The sequence below is a fragment of the Pongo pygmaeus genome, chromosome 9 (genome assembly GCF_028885625.2).
Source record: "Pongo pygmaeus isolate AG05252 chromosome 9, NHGRI_mPonPyg2-v2.0_pri, whole genome shotgun sequence".
In the NCBI taxonomy this organism is placed as follows: domain Eukaryota; kingdom Metazoa; phylum Chordata; class Mammalia; order Primates; family Hominidae; genus Pongo; species Pongo pygmaeus.
In genome coordinates this window covers 75,634,328-75,652,929 of record NC_072382.2, presented here as the reverse complement: position 1 = coordinate 75,652,929, position 18,602 = coordinate 75,634,328, and the positions used below count along the sequence as shown (strand labels likewise).

The 18,602-nt window shown below is 52.3% G+C and overlaps 2 protein-coding genes across 4 annotated transcripts in view; both read left to right on the top strand.

Annotated features, from left to right (window-relative positions):
• The window catches only part of CHRDL2 (chordin like 2), a 35,026-nt gene extending 22,814 nt beyond the window's left edge, over window positions 1–12,212 (top strand). For 2 of the 3 annotated variants that reach the window (XM_054438844.2, XM_054438845.2), the window contains 7 exons: window positions 244–337; window positions 2,101–2,156; window positions 3,987–4,155; window positions 5,132–5,326; window positions 5,663–5,836; window positions 11,342–11,434; window positions 12,052–12,212. In XM_054438844.2, the coding sequence (XP_054294819.2) occupies window positions 244–337; window positions 2,101–2,156; window positions 3,987–4,155; window positions 5,132–5,326; window positions 5,663–5,836; window positions 11,342–11,434; window positions 12,052–12,131 (861 nt within the window). In that variant the 3' untranslated portion in view covers window positions 12,132–12,212. Of the gene's footprint in view, window positions 1–243; window positions 338–2,100; window positions 2,157–3,986; window positions 4,156–5,131; window positions 5,327–5,662; window positions 5,837–6,999; window positions 7,055–11,341; window positions 11,435–12,051 lie in introns of all 3 variants that reach the window. The other variant, XM_054438843.2, reaches the window with a different exon arrangement.
• Window positions 9,828–10,297, top strand: LOC129007686 (uncharacterized). The gene is given in 2 exon segments (XM_054438846.2): window positions 9,828–9,952; window positions 9,954–10,297. Coding segments are annotated over 2 exon segments (456 nt in total). The 3' UTR covers window positions 10,285–10,297.
• Window positions 12,213–18,602: the final 6,390 nt, after the last annotated feature.

Here is an 18,602-nt window from a genome sequence, read left to right as displayed (position 1 = left end):
GCTGTGAGTGAGTCAGAAGCTGAAGGCTGGATGTTACCTGCAGGGCCTGGAAGTGGGGCTGGGAGGGCATGGGGGACCCCTTCTCTGAGCTGGCCGGGCCTTGCCATGGAGATGCTATTGCTTCCCCTCCCCACCATAGGAGAGACCTCAAGGCCATTTGCTCCCAGGGAAGGGGGTGTTCCTAGCCCCCAAGGCTAGCCCTTGTCAGAGCTCATTTCCCAGCTGGTTTGCTCTATCTGTCAGGAGGGCCAGATCTACTGCGGCCTCACAACCTGCCCCGAACCAGGCTGCCCCGCACCCCTCCCGCTGCCAGACTCCTGCTGCCAAGCCTGCAAAGGTGAGTCTGTCCCTCCATCTGGCAGCACTCACCCACCCCTCCACTCCATGGGCCTAGCCATGGACTGTGAGAGCCGTGAGGAACTGCAGGTGACACCCAGCATTTAGCAGACGGCTCTTTCCTCCAGGGTGTGGCTTAACCTGCACCCCCCAGAAAGCAGAGCCTGGCAGAAGCTGATGTGTTACTTATTTTTATTGCAGTCATTGGGGGAGGAAAGAGGGAAAGGCAGAGTGAAGCAGGTAAGGAGAGAGAAGTAATACAGGCGTATGTCCAGGGGCTGGCCTCTGCTTGCTAACCAAGGAAAAGTGACCTATTGCTCTAAGTAGTCTCTGCTTCTCAGAAAAGTCTGGGGGTGGTAGAGGAAGCAGTAAGAATGTGTCCACCAGCTACCAACTATCTCTCCATTGAGCCCAAAGCTCATCCATGCGTGGGACTTCCCTGCTGTGCATGCATGGGTGGGTGCTAAGTAGCCCTGGGAGCAGAGGCAGGAGTGGGCTGGGGTAAGGAGTGGGGGCAGGGAATGTGGACAGGAGCTGCGGGCTTGAGGGAGGGGCACTGTGAGGCTGAGCCTGAGGGAAGTGTTGGGGAGCCCGTGCAGGGGGGCTGCTGCTGCAGTGCCTGCCATGGGGGGACAAAGTCCCTGCAATCAGATGAGCTGAGAGGACCATAAGTGGCATGTGAGAGGGGTCTAGTACAGGTAAGGACTACGTCTCATCCTGCCTTCCACATGGCAGAGCTGGTCACAGTATTGGGCTCACCAGGGCTCAGAACATGTCTTTTATACGGAACCCAGGTAGAACCTCTTATAAAACAGGGAGGCAACACATCAGCTAGCAAAGGGCAGGCTAGGCTTGAGCAGAATGAATGAAATGGTTGGACTGTTCCCTGCAGGCTGGGGTAGTCAAGGAAAGCCTGCTGGAGGAGGTGGCACTCAGGTAGGGGAGTGCTCCACAGTGGATGCATCCCCAGATGTTTGCATTTTGGAAGGAGCACTGGACTAGGAATCAGGTGACTCCAGTTTAGTCCTGGTTCTTCCAGCTAACTCCATAAATTCCTTCCCTTCTCTGGGCCTCAGTTGTGCCCTGTGATTTCTAACACAGTCTAATTCCAATGTTCTGGGTCTTTGAAACGGGAATGATTGGTGGGAACCAGACTGTGGAGTGAGGCAAGGGATAGGGAGAGAGAGGCCCACTCGGGTTTAGGAAGCTACAGGGCTCCAAATGGCTTTGTGTGCTGGTTTCCCAGGGGAATAGGGACTGGCAGCGTGCTCAGGCTGGAGGGGCCAAGGGGCTGGAGTGTAGGGTCCTGAGAGTGTAAGCCAAGGCCTGGTGACTTCAAGTGTGGCTGCCCAGGAAACTGCATCTATGCAGGCTGCAGGGATGGGATTCTGGGCCTTTGGGCCATCCATGGTAAATACTGAAAGGTATGGCCCAGTGTCCCAGAGAGGTGAGTTTCAGTAAGGACCAAACAAGATGCTCTGTTTCAAGGAGTTCAGTCCTAATGGTGACCAGGAGGTCAATACAGGGAAACTGAGGCAGCAACCCAGTTGTAGGGGACTTCATCAACCCAACCAGGATGAAGAGAGGCTGTAATGGGAAGTGGAAGAAGTCCCCACTGGGGCAAAGGAGCTGGCTAGTGGGCTGGGGCTGCAGATGTGACAGCAGGCCTTGGGAATGGACAGAGCCTATAGGTGGAGGCCTCAGGGCTCTAGCTAGCAAGGCTGGGGAGCCTGAGGCTGACCCAGCTTCCCTTTGAGTTTTCAGATGAGGCAAGTGAGCAATCGGCTGAAGAGGACAGTGTGCAGTCGCTCCATGGGGTGGTGAGTGCACGGCCTTATTGACGGGGTGCGGGACAGGGGGCTGGGATCTAGGGCTAAATCTCGTGACTCTGGGGCAGGCAATACCAGTTATTGTCCTCGTTTCTTATTTGTCTCCTGGGTCAGCTACATGAACATCCACTATATTCCAGCCCCTCTCCCTAGCCTCCCATCATGGGTCCCATCATGGTTGATGGGTAAGGAGTGGCCTGGGGGAAACAGGTTACCACGCAGGGCAGCAGCAGGCCCCAAACTTCCGCATTTTCCTCTCGAGAAACACTTTGACACTGTTCCATCTGCAGCTTGTGTCTCCCCTTAGTTCAGGCACCTTCTTCCCAGGGAATGGCCTCTAACTTGGGCCAGCCTTCCCCACCCAGTTCCTGAGGTGCTGGCTCTTTAGAGCCTGCCTGTCTGTACCCCCCTGTATCTTGGCCCCTCTCAAGCTTGGTCTAGGTTAAGATGGGCTTAGCTGGACAGCTGTCTCTGGTTTGAGAGGAAGGAGATAGAGAATGGGTTCACACATTGATTCAAGTCCCTGATGGGTCCTCTCTGCTATGTCTGCCACATGAACAACTCCACCTGCTCTTTCAGCCTGGGTCTCCTGGTCTCTGGGAGACTAGAGGCTGCCTCCCCTTCCCAGAGATTCCCCAGGAGCCTGAGCCCATGTCCACACCCTTCTCCTCTGCTAGCTCATCCTGCTGCCCTCCCCACCCAGGCTAGGCTTTCTCAGGTGGGGGCCTGAGACCTGAGACCCGAGGGTACCACAGGTCCTACGCCATTCCCTCCACTTTCCTTCCTGTCCTCTTCCTAGGAGGCAGTGCGTAAGTGAAACCCACCCAGGCTGAGTTCCAGGCTCTGATCAGCTATTTACTGATGGGCTCGGTGACTGGAGCAAGCATTAGGAGACTGAGCTGTTTGATTCCTTCTTGCCTTTATTCCACTCAACACACATCTCCCAGGAGTGTCCTATGTGCCTGAGCCCGTGCTGGGGCCTGGGACAGTTTCCACTCTGGGAGCTTTTGTGAGCTCAGGCTCTGGGCCATTGGAGAACTGATGCAGGGACTGTACCAGGCAGGAATGGGCTCCAGAAGAAGGAATGTGTGTGGCTCCAGGTCAGCGAGGGAGGTAATAGGCTCTAGTCCCTGCCGCAAGCCCACTTGGTCCTCTCCTGTGGCTGGGAGCTGCCCAATCCCCAAACTCTGAGCTGTCCTCGCCACACCCCTATTGCTGTCACTGACAGCCCTCTCAAGACCTGGTCTGGAGGGACAGGGTCTGGGGGTTTTGGATCCCAGGGGTTCAGGAAAGAGGGCCTAAGCTTCAGAGGCCCTTTGTCTCTGGATGGGGCCTGCTCTTGGTCTTCACACCCCATGGGATTCTGGGGCCTGATGCCATCTTCAGAGGGCCATCCCCTTGTCCAGCCACCAACTAAATCTCCACAAAGGAGAACTGCCTGCCGTGCATCCTCACTGCATGCTCACCTTCTGTTTCCCAAATATGAAGTTCTCCCTGATCAGTTACATCTGTCAGATCAAGACCTCAGCACCCTCTGCCCACCCCAACTCCAAGGCCTTGGCTCTGACAAGGCCCAAGAAGGGCTTCGTGGAGGCCAGATTTCCAAATCACTATCCTCTGAGAGTTTTCAAAGATCGAACTGTCTGAAAACATCTTAGACCTCATCCAGATCTTTCTATCCCTGGTCTCTGCCTTCTCTTCTCTGGGAAGTCATGCTGGGGTCTCCCCAGAGCCTCTTGCTGCAGCCTGTCTTGCTGTTCTGGCTCCAGCTGGGGCCTGCTATGCTCACTCAGTGACTTTCATCCTTCCTGCCATTTGCAGAAACATCCTCAGGATCCGTGTTCCAGTGATGCTGGGAGAAAGAGAGGCCCGGGCACCCCAGCCCCCACTGGCCTCAGCGCCCCTCTGAGCTTCATCCCTCGCCACTTCCGACCCAAGGGAGCAGGCAGCACGACCGTCAAGATCGTCCTGAAGGAGAAACATAAGAAAGGTGGGGACTGGACCCTCCTCCAATCTGTGAGGCAGGGAAGGGGGGCCCTGACTGCTCCCACCCTCAACCCCCTGAACCCTCTCCTCAGTAGTTCCCTAATTCCAACTTGGCCATGAGCTTGTAGACTCGGAGAACACCAAAACTGAATGAGGGTGCTCTTAAAGATCATCAGGTTCAAACCCCCATTTGACAGATGAGGACACTGAGGTTCAGAGTATTGAGTAAGAGACTAGTTCTGGAACAGTACAAGATTTTTTTTAGCATCTACCGAGTCTTTGCTGGGAAGAGGGGCAGACAGAACAGATAGATGGGAAATGGAAAATGGTCTCTGCCCTTGAGGGGCTCATAGACTAGTTGGGAAGACAGACAAGAAAATAAATGACTTTAATATAAGGAAGTGTGCTGAGGGACAGTTTTTGACAAAGGAAGGAGGGAGCAGAGCGAGGCTGCAGGAGGACAGTGGGGATGAAGTAGAGAAGGTGGCCAGACGGGCAGCCATGGCCACAGAATGGGGAGAAAAGAGACCTCCCTGCAGGGCGCCCTGATGGCTGGAGAAGGAAGAGCTATGGGGCTACTGAGTCCTGGCCCTGCCTTGTTCAGATGGGACACTGAGGCAGACGGGGGAAAGGGACCTGCCAGGGCTCACATGACCAGGTGATGACAAAAGTTGATCTCAGTTCTCCTACCACAAGATCAGCACTCTCCTTGCTCCCGCATAAGTGCCCTGAAGGGCGAGGGAGGACTCTCCATCTTCAGTAAGTTCCTTCTGGGCCCATCTCAGCTCTGAGTGCTGCAGTGGGCGGTGTCAGGGAGAGGGGACAGGTTTTATACCTGGCCTATGCTTTGCAGGCAGTGTAGCTAGGCAGGACTGGTAAAGTGAGGGCTCCCCAAGGGCCCACCCCACCCGCTGCTGGACCAGAGGCCCTGGCCAGGTCTGAGGCCCTGATCCTCCTTCCTTCTCACCCTCCTTATTCAGCCTGTGTGCATGGCGGGAAGACATATTCCCACGGGGAGGTGTGGCACCCGGCCTTTCGTGCCTTCGGCCCCTTGCCCTGCATCCTATGCACCTGTGAGGATGGCCGCCAGGACTGCCAGCGTGTGACCTGTCCCACTGAGTACCCTTGCCGTCACCCCGAGAAAGTGGCTGGGAAGTGCTGCAAGATTTGCCCAGGTACACAGGGGCACTGGGAGCAAGGAGGGCGCTGGCCAGAGTGAGCCCTGGGTCTCTCTCCCCAGGGCCACAGACACTTGGAACATCTCAGACATGGAAGGGCATGCATCGGTGCCACAGGATGCGGGCATGTCAGACACACAGGCATGGAAAATGTCAGATGAAAATATTAAATGGATAGAACCATGCGGTGTCAGGATAATAGATTCAGAGGTTGTTAACATAGAATCAATAATGTTCCGGATTCCATGAAGTCACAACATTTTAGAATATTAGAGTTTTGAAGAGGTACAGCCAATGTTTATTGAACACTTCATGAGCTTCTTGTCTCTCCAGAGGACAAGGCAGACCCTGGCCACAGTGAGATCAGTTCTACCAGGTGTCCCAAGGCACCGGGCCGGGTCCTCGTCCACACTTCGGTATCCCCAAGCCCAGACAACCTGCGTCGGTTTGCCCTGGAACACGAGGCCTCAGACCTGGTGGAGATCTACCTCTGGAAGCTGGTAAAAGGTGAGTGTTGGCCCACTCCCAGTGGGGTGTACCTCTGACCAGTCCCCCTTCCCGTGCCCCAGACCCCACAGGGGCCTTAGGAACGTTTTGCTGATCAGGTGCCTCTGGCTGCCCCGCCAGGTTTAAGAGCCCCTGATTCCAAGATGCAGGGAGATAATGAGCCTGACTGGTTCTCTACAGTTCTGATAAGCTCCTCCCGCTGATGCCAAGGCTCGATAGTGCTCCCTCTCCTGGGGGGAAGGCGCTGTTGCACCTTGTGAGGAGCCAGGCAGGGAGAAATAGACAGATGTCTAATGGCAGGATTTTAGCACTGGGAGCGGGGGGGTCTTCTCAGGTAGGAGGGCCCTTACAGCATCCTCAGAGTAGGAGGGCCTGGAGGCTGGCTGTGTTCAGCCTTTTTAAGGTGGTGGATCTTATCACTCCCAGGTAAGTGGACATCAGAACCACAGTTCTCATTCTGTGAGAAACCCACCCTCTTCAACAATCTGCTGCTATCACCAACTGAAGGTCAAGAGGAGTTTTTTCTACTTTTTTTTTCTTTTTTTTTTTTTTTTTTTTGAGACAGGGTCTCAGTCACCCAGGCTGGAGTGCAGTGGCATGATCTTGGCTCACTGCAACCTCATCCTCCTGGGCTCAAACGATCCTCCCATCTCAGCCTCCTGAGTAGCTGGGACCGCAGTTATGAGCCACCATGCCCAGCTAATTTTTGTATTTTTTTTGTAGAGATGGGGTTTTGCCATGTTGCCCAGGCTTGTCTTGAACTCCTGGACTCAAGCAATCCTCCAGCATCAGCCTCCCAAAGTGCTGGGATTACAGGCGTGAGCCACCACACCCAGCGGGTTTTCATTGATAAGGAAATTGCTGAAAGTTCAGTTTCGTGGCCTTTCTTGTAAAACATAAGTCCTCTGAGTAGAGTGAACTGTTAAGCCATGATCCAAATTAAACTCTTTTAAGTGTGAATTAGCTCTAAAGTTCCTTTCCTCTACTGATGGTTTTGGCTGGCGGGGTGGGGGTGGAAGAGGGAATGATGATAAGAAAAATGACAATGATAATAATAACCAATGTGTGTAGCACTTTGGAGTTTACAAAGTGCTTTCACATTCACTATCTCATTTGATCCTCAACGATCCTGAGAGTTAGATATTATTATCCCCATTTTACAGATGAGGAAACTGAGGCTCAGAGAGGTGAAGTACCTGGCCCAAGGCCACACAGCCAGTAAGTGGAGGACGGGAGCTAGAGCCCATGTCTTGTGGCGTCAGATGCGGCTCTTTCCCTGCTCTACTCTGCCCCCTGTCGTAGGAGGAATGGACGAAGAAAGTGGAGCTGTTCAGCCTGGAGAAGAGAAGACTCAGGGGGACAGGACTGCTGGCTTCGTGGTTCTGAAGGGCTGTCCCAGGCAGAGGGAGCAGCTGTGTTCTGAGTGACCGCAAGAGTCAAACAACAAGCAGGGGCTTTGGGTTCGAATCCCAACTCTGCCAGTTTGAATCCAGACTCTGCTATATCTTAGCTGTGTGGCCTTGGGCAGTCACATGATCTCTCTGGGCCTCAGTTTTCTCTTCTGTAAAGTGGGGAAGAGGGTTTTTGGAGGATTAAATGACATGACATCAGTGCAGCCCCTGACATACACCAGGCACTAAAAATGTCAGTCTTCTCATTCCACCACATCAGGTTGGTAAGAAATGCAGAGAGGCAGCTTTCAGCTCCAAGAGAAGAAGAACTTTCTCACACTTAGAGGCTTCTGCCAGTGGAAGGGAGGGAGCAAGCTCCACTTACGAGAAGCGTGCAAGCAGAGGCTGATGGGGATTCCGTCTGCAGCTGGGGAGTTAGATTCAGTAACCCTTAAAATTTTTTGAGCCTTAAGATTCCATCAGTCCCGGCTGGGCCTGGTGGCTCACACCTGTAATCCCAGCACTTTGGGAGGCCAAGGTGGGCAGATCGCTTGAGCCCAGGAGTTTGAGACCAGCCTGGTCAACATGGTGAAACCCCATCTTTACTAAAAATACAAAAATTAGCCAGGCGTGGTGGTGGGCGCCTGTAATCCCAGCTACTCAGGAGGCTGAGGAAGGAGAATCACTTGAGCCCAGGAGATTGCAGTGAGCTAAGATCGTGCCATTGCACTCCAGCCTGGGTGACAGAGTGAGCCTCCGTCTCAAAAAAAAAAAAAAAATAATAATAATAATAATAATAATAATTAAAAGATTCCATCAGTCCCTGGGCAGGTTTTGGTCACATGTTTACTCTGGGCCTCTCTCCCTCTGCTGCCCCCAACTAAGTGCCGGGACATGGAGCATAATAGGCCCCAGCCTCTCTCCTTAGGAGGCTTAGTGACCTGGGTGCAGTGGAGCTTATTGGGAGCTGAGCTGGTCAGGGAAGGCTTCGTGAAGGATGGGCCTCAATGATGTAAACAGCCAATGAACAGATAGTGTCACTAAAAATTAAAATAAGTAAGTAAATAAATAAAGAGGCAAGAAGGGTACACTGCAGCCAGGATGACAGTGAGAGCCTCAAACACTGGCTCCAGAGCTCACGCTCATATGCCCTGTGCTCTGTGATTGGTGTGTAGCAGGCACTATGTATAATGTATCTCATTTAATCCTCTTAAGAAACCTAAGGGGCACGTATTAATGCCCCCATTTTGCAGGTAAGAAAACTGAGTCTGAGAGGTCAAATAACTTACTCAAAGTCACACAGTTTAAGCAGTAAAGCAAAGATTCAAATCCAGCTCTGACTGTCCCCAGTGCCACCTCCACAGAGGTGACCTTGTGCTTTTAGGGAGGATGGCCAAGTTGTGCCAGGATGGCACAGTGGGGGCATAGCTCATGGCCAATCTCATTGTCACCAGGCCCAGCAGAAAAGGAAAAACAACTTCATAATGCCAGGCCCTGCCATCCTGTCACTAGCAAACCGCACCCCATCTCCTCACCCTGTGGGTTGCCTAAATGCCCCATCAGCCTCCCTGTTCCCTCCCTTTCCCAGACCGTGGGAGTTAAAACAAACACTACCCAGGGTTGATTGTCAGTGGGAACCACTCACTGTTTCCCCAGTCCAAGGAACGGAAACAAAGTGAGCAGGCAGATGCTAGGTGAGGCCACACCACGAGGGGCCAGCCCCAGACACAGGAATCTAACCAGATAGTTGCCTTAGGGTTAAGGGCCTTTTAGATTCTAAAGTTTCACAGTAGAAAGGATGTCAGGGTCTCAATTCCAAGCCCTGCCTAGGAAGGAAGCCCCCCCTGCAGCCTCCTGATGGCTTGATGGTATCTGGCGCCTGACTGTACATATCCCCACTCCTACTCCAGATAGGTGACATACGTCCAACACTGTGAATTGCTCAGCCCAAAGGGCATCTGATTTCACACTGAGCTGAGCCTATCCTGTGTCCCTGGACTTGCCCATTGGTGCCAACTCTGCACTAAGGATCCACAGAGCCTACCTGCCCTCAGACCTGCCACAGCCCTTCAAAGGGCAAGAGGCACAACCATGACCCTCAGGCTAGCTCTTAATTCCAGGCCAGAGACCCAGTCCTTTCAATTATGCTTTAATGCTTTACAGACCACAGTGTGGGAACTCGCCCTCATCCCTGCCATCTTCTCTCCAATTTTTCTGTAACTTGGGAGCATGCAGTGGCAGGCCTGTGCCGAAGGACCCATCCCCATCTCATCTCATGCTTGTTGCCTGCCGCTATGATATAATCCCTAGGCCTTTGGAGTTTCTTCCATATTCTGGTCCTTGGCATCTGGGCTGGGGGGTCCATGGACAGTGCTGGACATTTCCTGATTCCTGGAACTCAGTCCCAGGATCAGGGTTTTCTGTTCCCCTTGGCGGTAATCCCACGCTGATTCCCATAAGCAGGGCCAGTTCTTGGTCTTCTTAAAGGCAGTGCTGGCCTAGCAGAGGCTTGCTGGTTGCATCTGTTCTTTCTGGCCAGACACCTTGGTGGGTAACAGCTGGTGCAGCCTCACAGCCCATGTGCTCAGGGCCTCAGAGCCATGTGTGGTGCCAGTGGCCAGCACCCCATGAGACGCAAACATCAGGGGATCCAGCTAATACCTCATTCCCCCTTGGGGCCTGGCCTAGACTGGGTATGTGGTGTGTGTGTGTGTGTGTGTACTTGTTCATCTATCCATCCATCCATCCATCCATCCATCCATCCATCCAGGGATTCATTCATTCTACATGCCAAATGTGGGCCAGGCTCAAGGGACCCAGAGAGGAGAGCCCTCTGGGAGTCCCCAGTCTGGTAGAGGAAGCAGGAGTAGACACAATAAGAGCACATTAGAAACAGGCACAATCACAGATGGAAGCCAGGTGCTGTGGGTGCCCCAAGGAGGAATTGCCTTGGGTGGATTAGGGAAGACTTCCCAGCTAAGGCTTGGAGCACAGGTAGGAGTTCATTTGGTGCCAGTAGTACAAGTAGTGGCCAGGTACAGTGGCTCACGCCTATAATTCCAGCTTGTGCTTTGAGAGGCCAAAGCGGGTGGATCATTTGAGGTCAGGAGTTCGAGACCAGCATGGCTAACATGCTAAAACCCAGTCTCTACTAAAAATACAAAAAAAAAAAAAAAAAAAAATAGCCAGGCATGGTGGCAGGCACCTGTAATCCAAGCTACTCAGGAGGCTGAGGCAGGAGAATCGCTTGAACCCAGGAGGCAGAAGTTGCAGTGAGCCGAGATCACACCATTGTACTTCAGCCTGGGCAACAAGAGTGAAACTCCGTCAAAAAAAAAAAAAGAAAAAAAAGTAGAAATAGAAGGCAATAGTAGAAGGTATTCCAGCAGAGGGAATGGCATTTGAAAAGGCTTGGCCTCCTCAGGGGATGTCAAGTATTTGGTTAGGGCTAGGGCACAGGCAAGCCACTGTAACTCTGCCACTTGCTAGTTCTTTGGTATCTGAATAAACACACCTATTGATTTTTATCATATGTTCTATGCCCTGAGAAAAGCGTGACCAGTCCACATGAGCCAGCCAACCTTCCTTCCTCCCTTCCTGCCCTCCTTTCTTTTTTCCTTCCTTCTCTTTCCTTTCTTCCTTCTCTCCCTCCTGCCTTCCACTTCCCTCCCTCCCTGCACTGGGGACAGGTGGGTGTTGTGAGAGCAGGATGGTGCAGGTGACAGGAGCGGGATCAGCAGAGAGAACAGATGGAAGAAAACAGGCTTCACTGTGGAGGTGACAGGACGTCAGGGAAGGGGAATGACAGGGTGATGTATACATGTTCTAATGACCACAGCTAGGATTGCAGATTAGAGGGGGAGTGAAAGGGGTTAGGACTCTAGTGTAGTGACCCAGACAAGACAACAGGGGCCTGAGTGAGAATAGTGTGGCAGAGAGATAGGAGAATGGATTCAAAATATTGAGGAAATGTCATCAGCAGGATTTTGTGTCTGATCAGAATGGGGTGGGGGAGGGAGTGACTGGGTCCGTTCTGTGCTAAGTCACCCTGTTTCACTATTCACCGACTGTAAGTTTTTGCCTTGCCTGCTCACATCCTTGTCTCTGCCCTCAGGAATCTTCCACTTGACTCAGATCAAGAAAGTCAGGAAGCAAGACTTCCAGAAAGAGGCACAGCACTTCCGGCTGCTCGCTGGCCCCCACGAAGGTAGGAGCTTGGGCTGAGGAATGGGGCCAGGGGGAAGAAGGCAAGGACACAGGCCAGAGCCTCTCGGGGAGTTCCCAGGCTGCTGGTGCCGGGAGGAGGGGCTGTCAGCCACAGACGTCAGTTCCCAGCACAGGAATCCAGTGGGTGTCTGCGCCAGAGATTTCCTAACTCCAGAGCGGGAAGGTGAAGCAGAGCTGGCTGGATTTGGTCCTGGGGGTGGAGGGAGAAAGGGCTGTGGAGAGGGGAGGTCTCAGCCCCCAAACCTGGGTACTGCCCACTCCCTCTCTACTGGAACATTTCCACTTTCCTTCTATACCTTACTTTTAGGAAGATGGACCCAGGTGGGGCTTCGGGTCTGGGAGGGGAGGTCACAGAGGGGAGTATTACCAACAGGTGTCAGGAAACCAGCTCTGTCCCCCAAGATTGTTTGAAAGCTGGGTCATGTGCCCCATCACACCCAGTGTGATGGCACACTCGCCTCCAGGCTCCCTGTGGGCTCCAAACCCTGGCCCTTGCAGTTCCTCCTGGCCCAAGGCTTTTCCAACCCCCAGCTGCTGCCTCTGTTGTGCATGTGCAGACACACGCGCCTCTTCTCTCTTCTGCCCTCCTCCATGCAGGTCACTGGAACGTCTTCCTAGCCCAGACCCCGGAGCTGAAGGTCACGGCCAGTCCAGACAAAGTGACCAAGACATTATAACAAAGACCTAAACAGTTGCAGATATGAGCTGTATAATTGTTGTTATTATATATTAATAAATAAGAAGTTGCATTACCCTCAGCCCTGCCTTCTGGGTTCATATCCAGTCTCCCACATGCTCTCCCAGCGACTCCACAAGGCAGGCCTGGTTATCCCCATTTTACAGGGGTAGAAACCAAGATCCAGAAGGGATAGAGAATGGTCCCGGTCCTCACAGTGAGTTGTCACCAGAGCCAGGGCTAGCTCCCCCAGCCTCCTCACCCAGGCCCCCCACTGCAGCACCTCCTGCTTTTCCGGGCAGCCCCCCTCCAACAGCTCTTTGACACTGAGCCTCAGAAAGAGGAATGACTCTAATTAGCCAGGGGAGAGCGTTAATGGAGGCTTAAAGCACTTTCCCAGCAAATATTCCTGGGATCCTCACCACTGTCTTCACACCCTACAATGGGGAAACCCAGTTAGGGAGGAGCAGCAGGCAAATCTGCAGAGCTGCTTAGTAGCAGATCTGGAGTTGGAGATCTCTCGCTCCAGGCTAGCACTCCTTCCCCAGTTCCACAGTGTGGCCAGTGTCACAAGCCCAGATAGCCTCACCTCAGAGGATTTCCAAGACTGGGTGGTCAGATTGCCAACCTGGCACCATGCTCTGAGAAGGCCCAACAGTTACAATTAAAGACACCATTAGGGCCGGGCACGGTGGCTCATGCCTACAATCCCAGCACTTTGGGAGGCCGAGGCGGGTGGATCATCTGAGGCCAGGAGTTCGAGACCAGCCTGGCCAACATAGTGAAACCCCATTTCTACTAAAAATACAAAAAATTAGCCAGGCATGGTGGTACACACCTGTAATTCCAGCTACTCGGGAAGTTGAGGCATGAGGATTGCTTGAACCCAGGAGGCAGAGGTTGCAGTGAGCCGGATTGTGCCACTGCACTCCAGCCTGGGTGACAGAGTAAGACTCCATCTCAAATAATAATAATAATAATAATAATAATAATAATAACAACAACAATAATAATAGAGACACCATCAATTATTTATCCTGCCCACATGTACAAATCCTTATAATTTCAAAGATGTTTTAATGCCAATGATTTCACTTAAGGTGAAAGGTGTAGGCACTACCCACATTTTAGAGGAGGAGATGGGCTCAGGACCACCACATTTCTTCCCTAAAGCCTCACAGTGGTGTGCTGAAGCCAGGGCTAGAACTCAGGCCTCCTGGCCCCAGGTGGGATTCTCTCCTCAAGACAGCTAGTCTCAACCCTCTCACAACCATGGCTCCTCCATCCCCTCCCCACCCAAGCCTGATCAAAGCTCCAGAGAAATGGTGGACAGTAGTCTGTTGACTGGACTTGTGTAGCCACTCAGAGGGCTCTGGTCATTGTCTCCATAGCCTTGGCTTTTTTTTTTTTTTTAAAGAGATGGGGTCTTGCTATGTTGCCCAGGCTGGTCTAGAACTAATGGGCTCAAGCAATCCTCCTGCCTCAGCCTCCCAAAGTGGTGAGATTACAGGCACGAGCCACTAAGCCCAGCCTCCATAGCCCTAATCTTGAACCTAGGGTTACTAAGGTTTGGGAAGTCTGCTAAGGTTTGGGAAGTCTGATGCCACCCTTATTGAGCAGGGATGAGTGTCTCCCTCCCCTAACTCCTCTGCCAGCTCCCAGGGGTCTGGATTTGAAAGTTTGGGGTTTGAGGGTGGAACCTCCCAACATCCCCTGAGTCAGAAGACATTCACCTTCTCCCCTCACAGCCTCTACCTGTCCCTCCTCAAGATGACTCACAAGGCTTGCTCACACAGAGGGTTCACTTGGAGCTCTGGGGATGGGTTCTGAGCTTGCCTCATTTAAAGTGCAGGAATCTGAAAGCTTAACCATTCACAGGATAAACTCTGGTCATCCTTCAGCCTATCTCAGATGTCTTCAGTTATACTTTCCCTGACACATCTGTGCCCTGTACCGTGGCTCCTTTCCTGGAAAATGGGGTTTGGAAACAGGGCTCTGTCATCAGAGGCAGTTCCAGGGTCTCCGGACAGGAGTGGACTTCGCTATACACATTTCCTGATGCTGCAGGCCAATTGCCTTCCTGGTTTCTCTGCTGGGCTTATGGGATGCCTATGAGGTTCGCTTTTCCACCAGGGGGACACATTCAGCACACTGCCCTCTCCTGACTTTGGTCCAGACCTTTCTGTGTGTGTAAACACGGGCTCGCCATGTGAGTCTTCAGGCAGCTGTGCCATGTTGTCTTCTCTTTCATGGATTCATTCACAAAACAGCTTCGGCGCTGCTCTCGGGTGGGCTTTATGGTCGAGCACCAACACAGTGCAGGGAGCTAATTGCCCTTCGTGTGCTTTTAGAGCCTCAAGTCTGGAGGAGGACATAGAGGAGGGAGCGGCATCCGAGCCCCTCAGTGTTGCCAGTGCTAAGGGCAGGGACCAAGGGGGCATAGCCCCAACCCAGACTGAGGACACTCAAGCAGGCTCAGAAGGTGAGCAGGAGGTAGAAAAAAAAGGGGAGAGAGAGAGGAGGGTGGGTGATGGCACAGGAAGAGAAAACTTGGTAGAAGGTGAAAAGTAGCAAGTTACGGCAGAACCACAAATAGCTCACTGTCACTGGATGATAATTTGAGGCAACGAGCAAAGGGAGGTGAGTCTGCACAGCTAGCTGAAGAGCTCTGACTGCATCCTGAAGGCTAGCAGGTAGCCCCAGGAGAGTTTCAATACTTTGGTCAGATTTGTGGTTGAGAACACTGGTTCTACCGGCCAGGTGAAGAATGGCCTGGCAGAGTGAGGCTGAGGCCAGGTAGGAGGTGGCTGCTATGGGATCCATGTGAGGATGACTCCGGCCTGGGTAGGAGAGAGGTCATAGGCAAGGCACAGCGGATGACTGGCTAGACTCAGGATTGAGGGAGAGCAAGGAGCAAGTGTGTACCTGGTGTCTCACTTGGTGATACCTTCTGGGAGAAGAAGCCAGAAGTTTCAGCTGAGCACACGCTGAGGCTCAGGAGGTATCCACAGCCCTCTGAGTTTAATAGGTCTGGAGAGAAAGCTGAGCTAGAGGTGGGGAGTTGGGAGCTGTTGACCTGTAGGTGGTAACTAAAGCTGGGAGAGGGGGCGACACTGGCCTGGGAGAGATGGTGGAGTAAACAGAGTGGGAGTAGGACGGATCCCAGAGCATCAGCAAAGGGTCAGCATGGCGGACAGGGAACAGGTGGGGGAGCAGGGTGCTGAGAGGGCCAGGAGTGAGGCCAGCAAAGAGACCTTCGTGGAGACAAGGAGGCTCCAATGGCCACAGCAGGGAGCACAGTCAGGAGAGCTGAGAAGTGGGAGCTGGGTTTTAGGTGCTGAGATGGTTTCTGGGAAGTGAGGAAACGGACAAGCATTTTAAGAAAGCTGGCAATAAAGAAGAAGAGAGGCAGGGCTGTGGCTGGCTGTGCACATGGGCTTGAAGAAGACAGTTTTTTGGCTGGGAGCAAGTCTCAGTGATGAGGAGATGCCCCAAGAGAGGGAAAATCGGGAGAAACAGGAGTGAGGATGGAGGAAGGCAAGATTTAGGGATGGGTTAAAATCCACTCCTCCTTGGCCTCTAAGCTGCTGCATAACCCTACTCATCTCCCCATGAGTGTGATGAGGGAGAGGGGAGTGGGGGGCTCCCAGGGCTGACCAGCCCTGCCCTGCATGGGGCTCCCCAAGGCTCCAGCAGGGAGTCCCATGGGATCCACTGTCCCACCGGTGGCCAGGCTGGGCACAGCCAGAGCTCCCACTGAGGTAGTGATATCCTTCCTGGCCATTGGTTAACAAAGCACATTCAAATCCATTGTCTCATCTGATCCCTAGCACAGCCCAGTGAGGTGGGGCTTGTTAACCATATCAGACAAGGGAACTAAGGCTCCAGGGAGAGAAGATCACTCACCAAGGTCACAATAACAAATGGACAGTTGGATTCCAACTGGGGTCTACGATTCTATATCCTGAAGTCTTAATTTTATTTTTTTAATTTTTTTGTGCAACTTTATGGGGTACATGAGAAACTTTGCTGCATGTGTATAACGTGCAGTGATCAAGTCAAGGTATTTAGGGTGTCCATCACCTGAATACATTTTTGTTAAGTACAGTCACCTTACCGTGCTATCAATCACTGAACGGAATCCTTCTGTCTTACTGCATGTCTGTACCTTCAGCCCAGTGCTCTTCATCCTCCTGCTCCCCACACCCTTCCCAGTCTCTGTCATCTACCTTTCCACTCTCTACCTTTATGTGATAGGATTCTGTATCCTTATGGGTCCCAGAGCACAGGAGGGGGCCAGGTCCCAGGCAGGGGCAAGCATCACAGACCTGGGCTCAGAGCCCCCATTCCACTCAACCTTCCCAGGTAGCTTTCTGGCCTTGAAATGTGATCATACTTCACAATGCCAGGCCTGGCCTCCAGGTTTCCTGGGGATGTTTCCTCCTCCTCTGGCAGCTGTCACGTCACCTCCCTTTGTCCCCCCACGAACGCTGGGCTCTGGGAAATGGCAGTATTTCTGAGAAACAGGACGTGGCCTGTGGTTTAGGGCTAGCCTAGGGGTGAGGGATGGCCTGGGGCCCCACTGGACACAATGGCATCTCTCTCTAGGGCTGGCTCAGCCACCCTGCTTCCCCTCACCCTGGTCCCTGGAAGACACCCCCTGCCTGCCACCTCCTCCATCAGAGTCAGTTCATGGAAACGAGCAGGAACCGCTGTAGGAAGCTGGCTGAGGTTGGAAAGGGGGTGGGTTGGCATGGGTTTCTATGTATAGGGTGTTTTCTCAGACTTTCTAGAATTAGAACCTGGATCTCTGGTACCCAGCTCAAGACTGATTTAATGACCACATGAAATTTGATTTCTCTCACCAATCCCACCTTTATCTTCCTCCAGCACAGATCAGAGCTCATATACTTGCCCAAAGTCAAACAGCAACTGGGAGGTGGGGCTGTGATTGGTACTCACAGGGTCTCACTCCAAAGTTCCGGCCTTTCCTGCCTGGTGACAACTGGGCCAAGGGTGAGATCAGCCTTCTCATCAGCTCCCCTGCCACCAGCCTCTCCTCTCCCACCCCTCCCCCTTCCCAGTAAGTCTTGCCTATCAGAATGATCTTTCAAAAACATAAATTTGACCATGCCTCTCCCTTATTAAGCCTCTCCCTAAATGACTTTCCTTTGTCCTCAGGATGACACCAAATCTCCCCCCGCTCACCCCTTCATGATCTGACTCCTGCTGCCTTTTTAGTCCAACCCTTGGGTTTATCTCCCAACAATACCCAAGGGTCCTGCTGCACCATCTGAGCAAGTTGGGATGGATCTGGGCTCCAGAAAGACCTGAATCACAGACTCTGGCACCATCAGAACATTCCCTCTCCATTCTCAACTCTGTTGACCCTGAATAGTCACACCTTCTTTCCAACCAACTCTTTCAAGAAGAAGACAACACATTACACACTGTTGAACATTGTAAGAGCTCCCAACCAGATCAGGTACAAAGGACCTTCCCTTCCCATTCCAATAGAAATACTTTGGGGAGGAACTCCGACTGGTGCATATTGGGTGACATACAGCCAGTCTTGGGTGGTCAGGGATGAGGTACTAGCATCACATGATTGGAGTAGGGGAAGAGCAGTGCCCCAAAATAAAGGACTGGGTGGCAAACACAGGGAGTGGTCACCAAAGAGATCCCTGTTCCCAGGCCACCACTGCTACAACTTTCTTGAAACTGTGTCCTCTCTTCCATGCCTTTTACAAGTTGTTTCCTCTTTCTGGAATGCCTTTCCCTATCTTATACCTGTACTATTCCATTTTATCTTTCAAGATCTCCTAGAAAAGCCCTCCCTAGTCCTTGGCTGCCCCAGCATTGTCTGCTCCTCAGTAGTGGAACTCATACTTTTGTACTGCAGTGATCTGTTTTTCCCACGGGACAGTTAGTGTCTGGAACCAGAGACCACATGTTATCATCTCTGCACTTCCAGCCCCTAGCATGGTTCCTAGCCTTCAAGAGGCATTCAATATATGCTAATTGAAGGAAGGAAGAATGACAATGATGGTAAAAGCAACAGTGGTAAGATGTGGTTGACTGCTGACATATAGTAAGTACTCAATAAATGGTTGTTCAACCCTTGAATGATCACCACTACCATTGTCACTGCCATTACCACCACCACCACCACCGTTACTGCCACCTCTACCACCGGGACCACCCCTTACACTTGCAGGGCCCAGGCAAGAATGCACGTGAAGACTACCTATCACATCCTAAATATTTAAAAGTTATAAATCAAACTAAAACTAAACTGTTACATGAATATGTTTTGTGTTCCTACCTTGACAAATATAACTTCTTAATGTCCTGGAAGGCCAAATTCAAATTTAAAATTTTCTGACTTCTCTGAATTCTTGGCCAGAATATGTGAACCCAGGGAGAGCCAACCCTTGACCCCTGGCTTCCAGCTGTTGGCCCACCTCTCTCC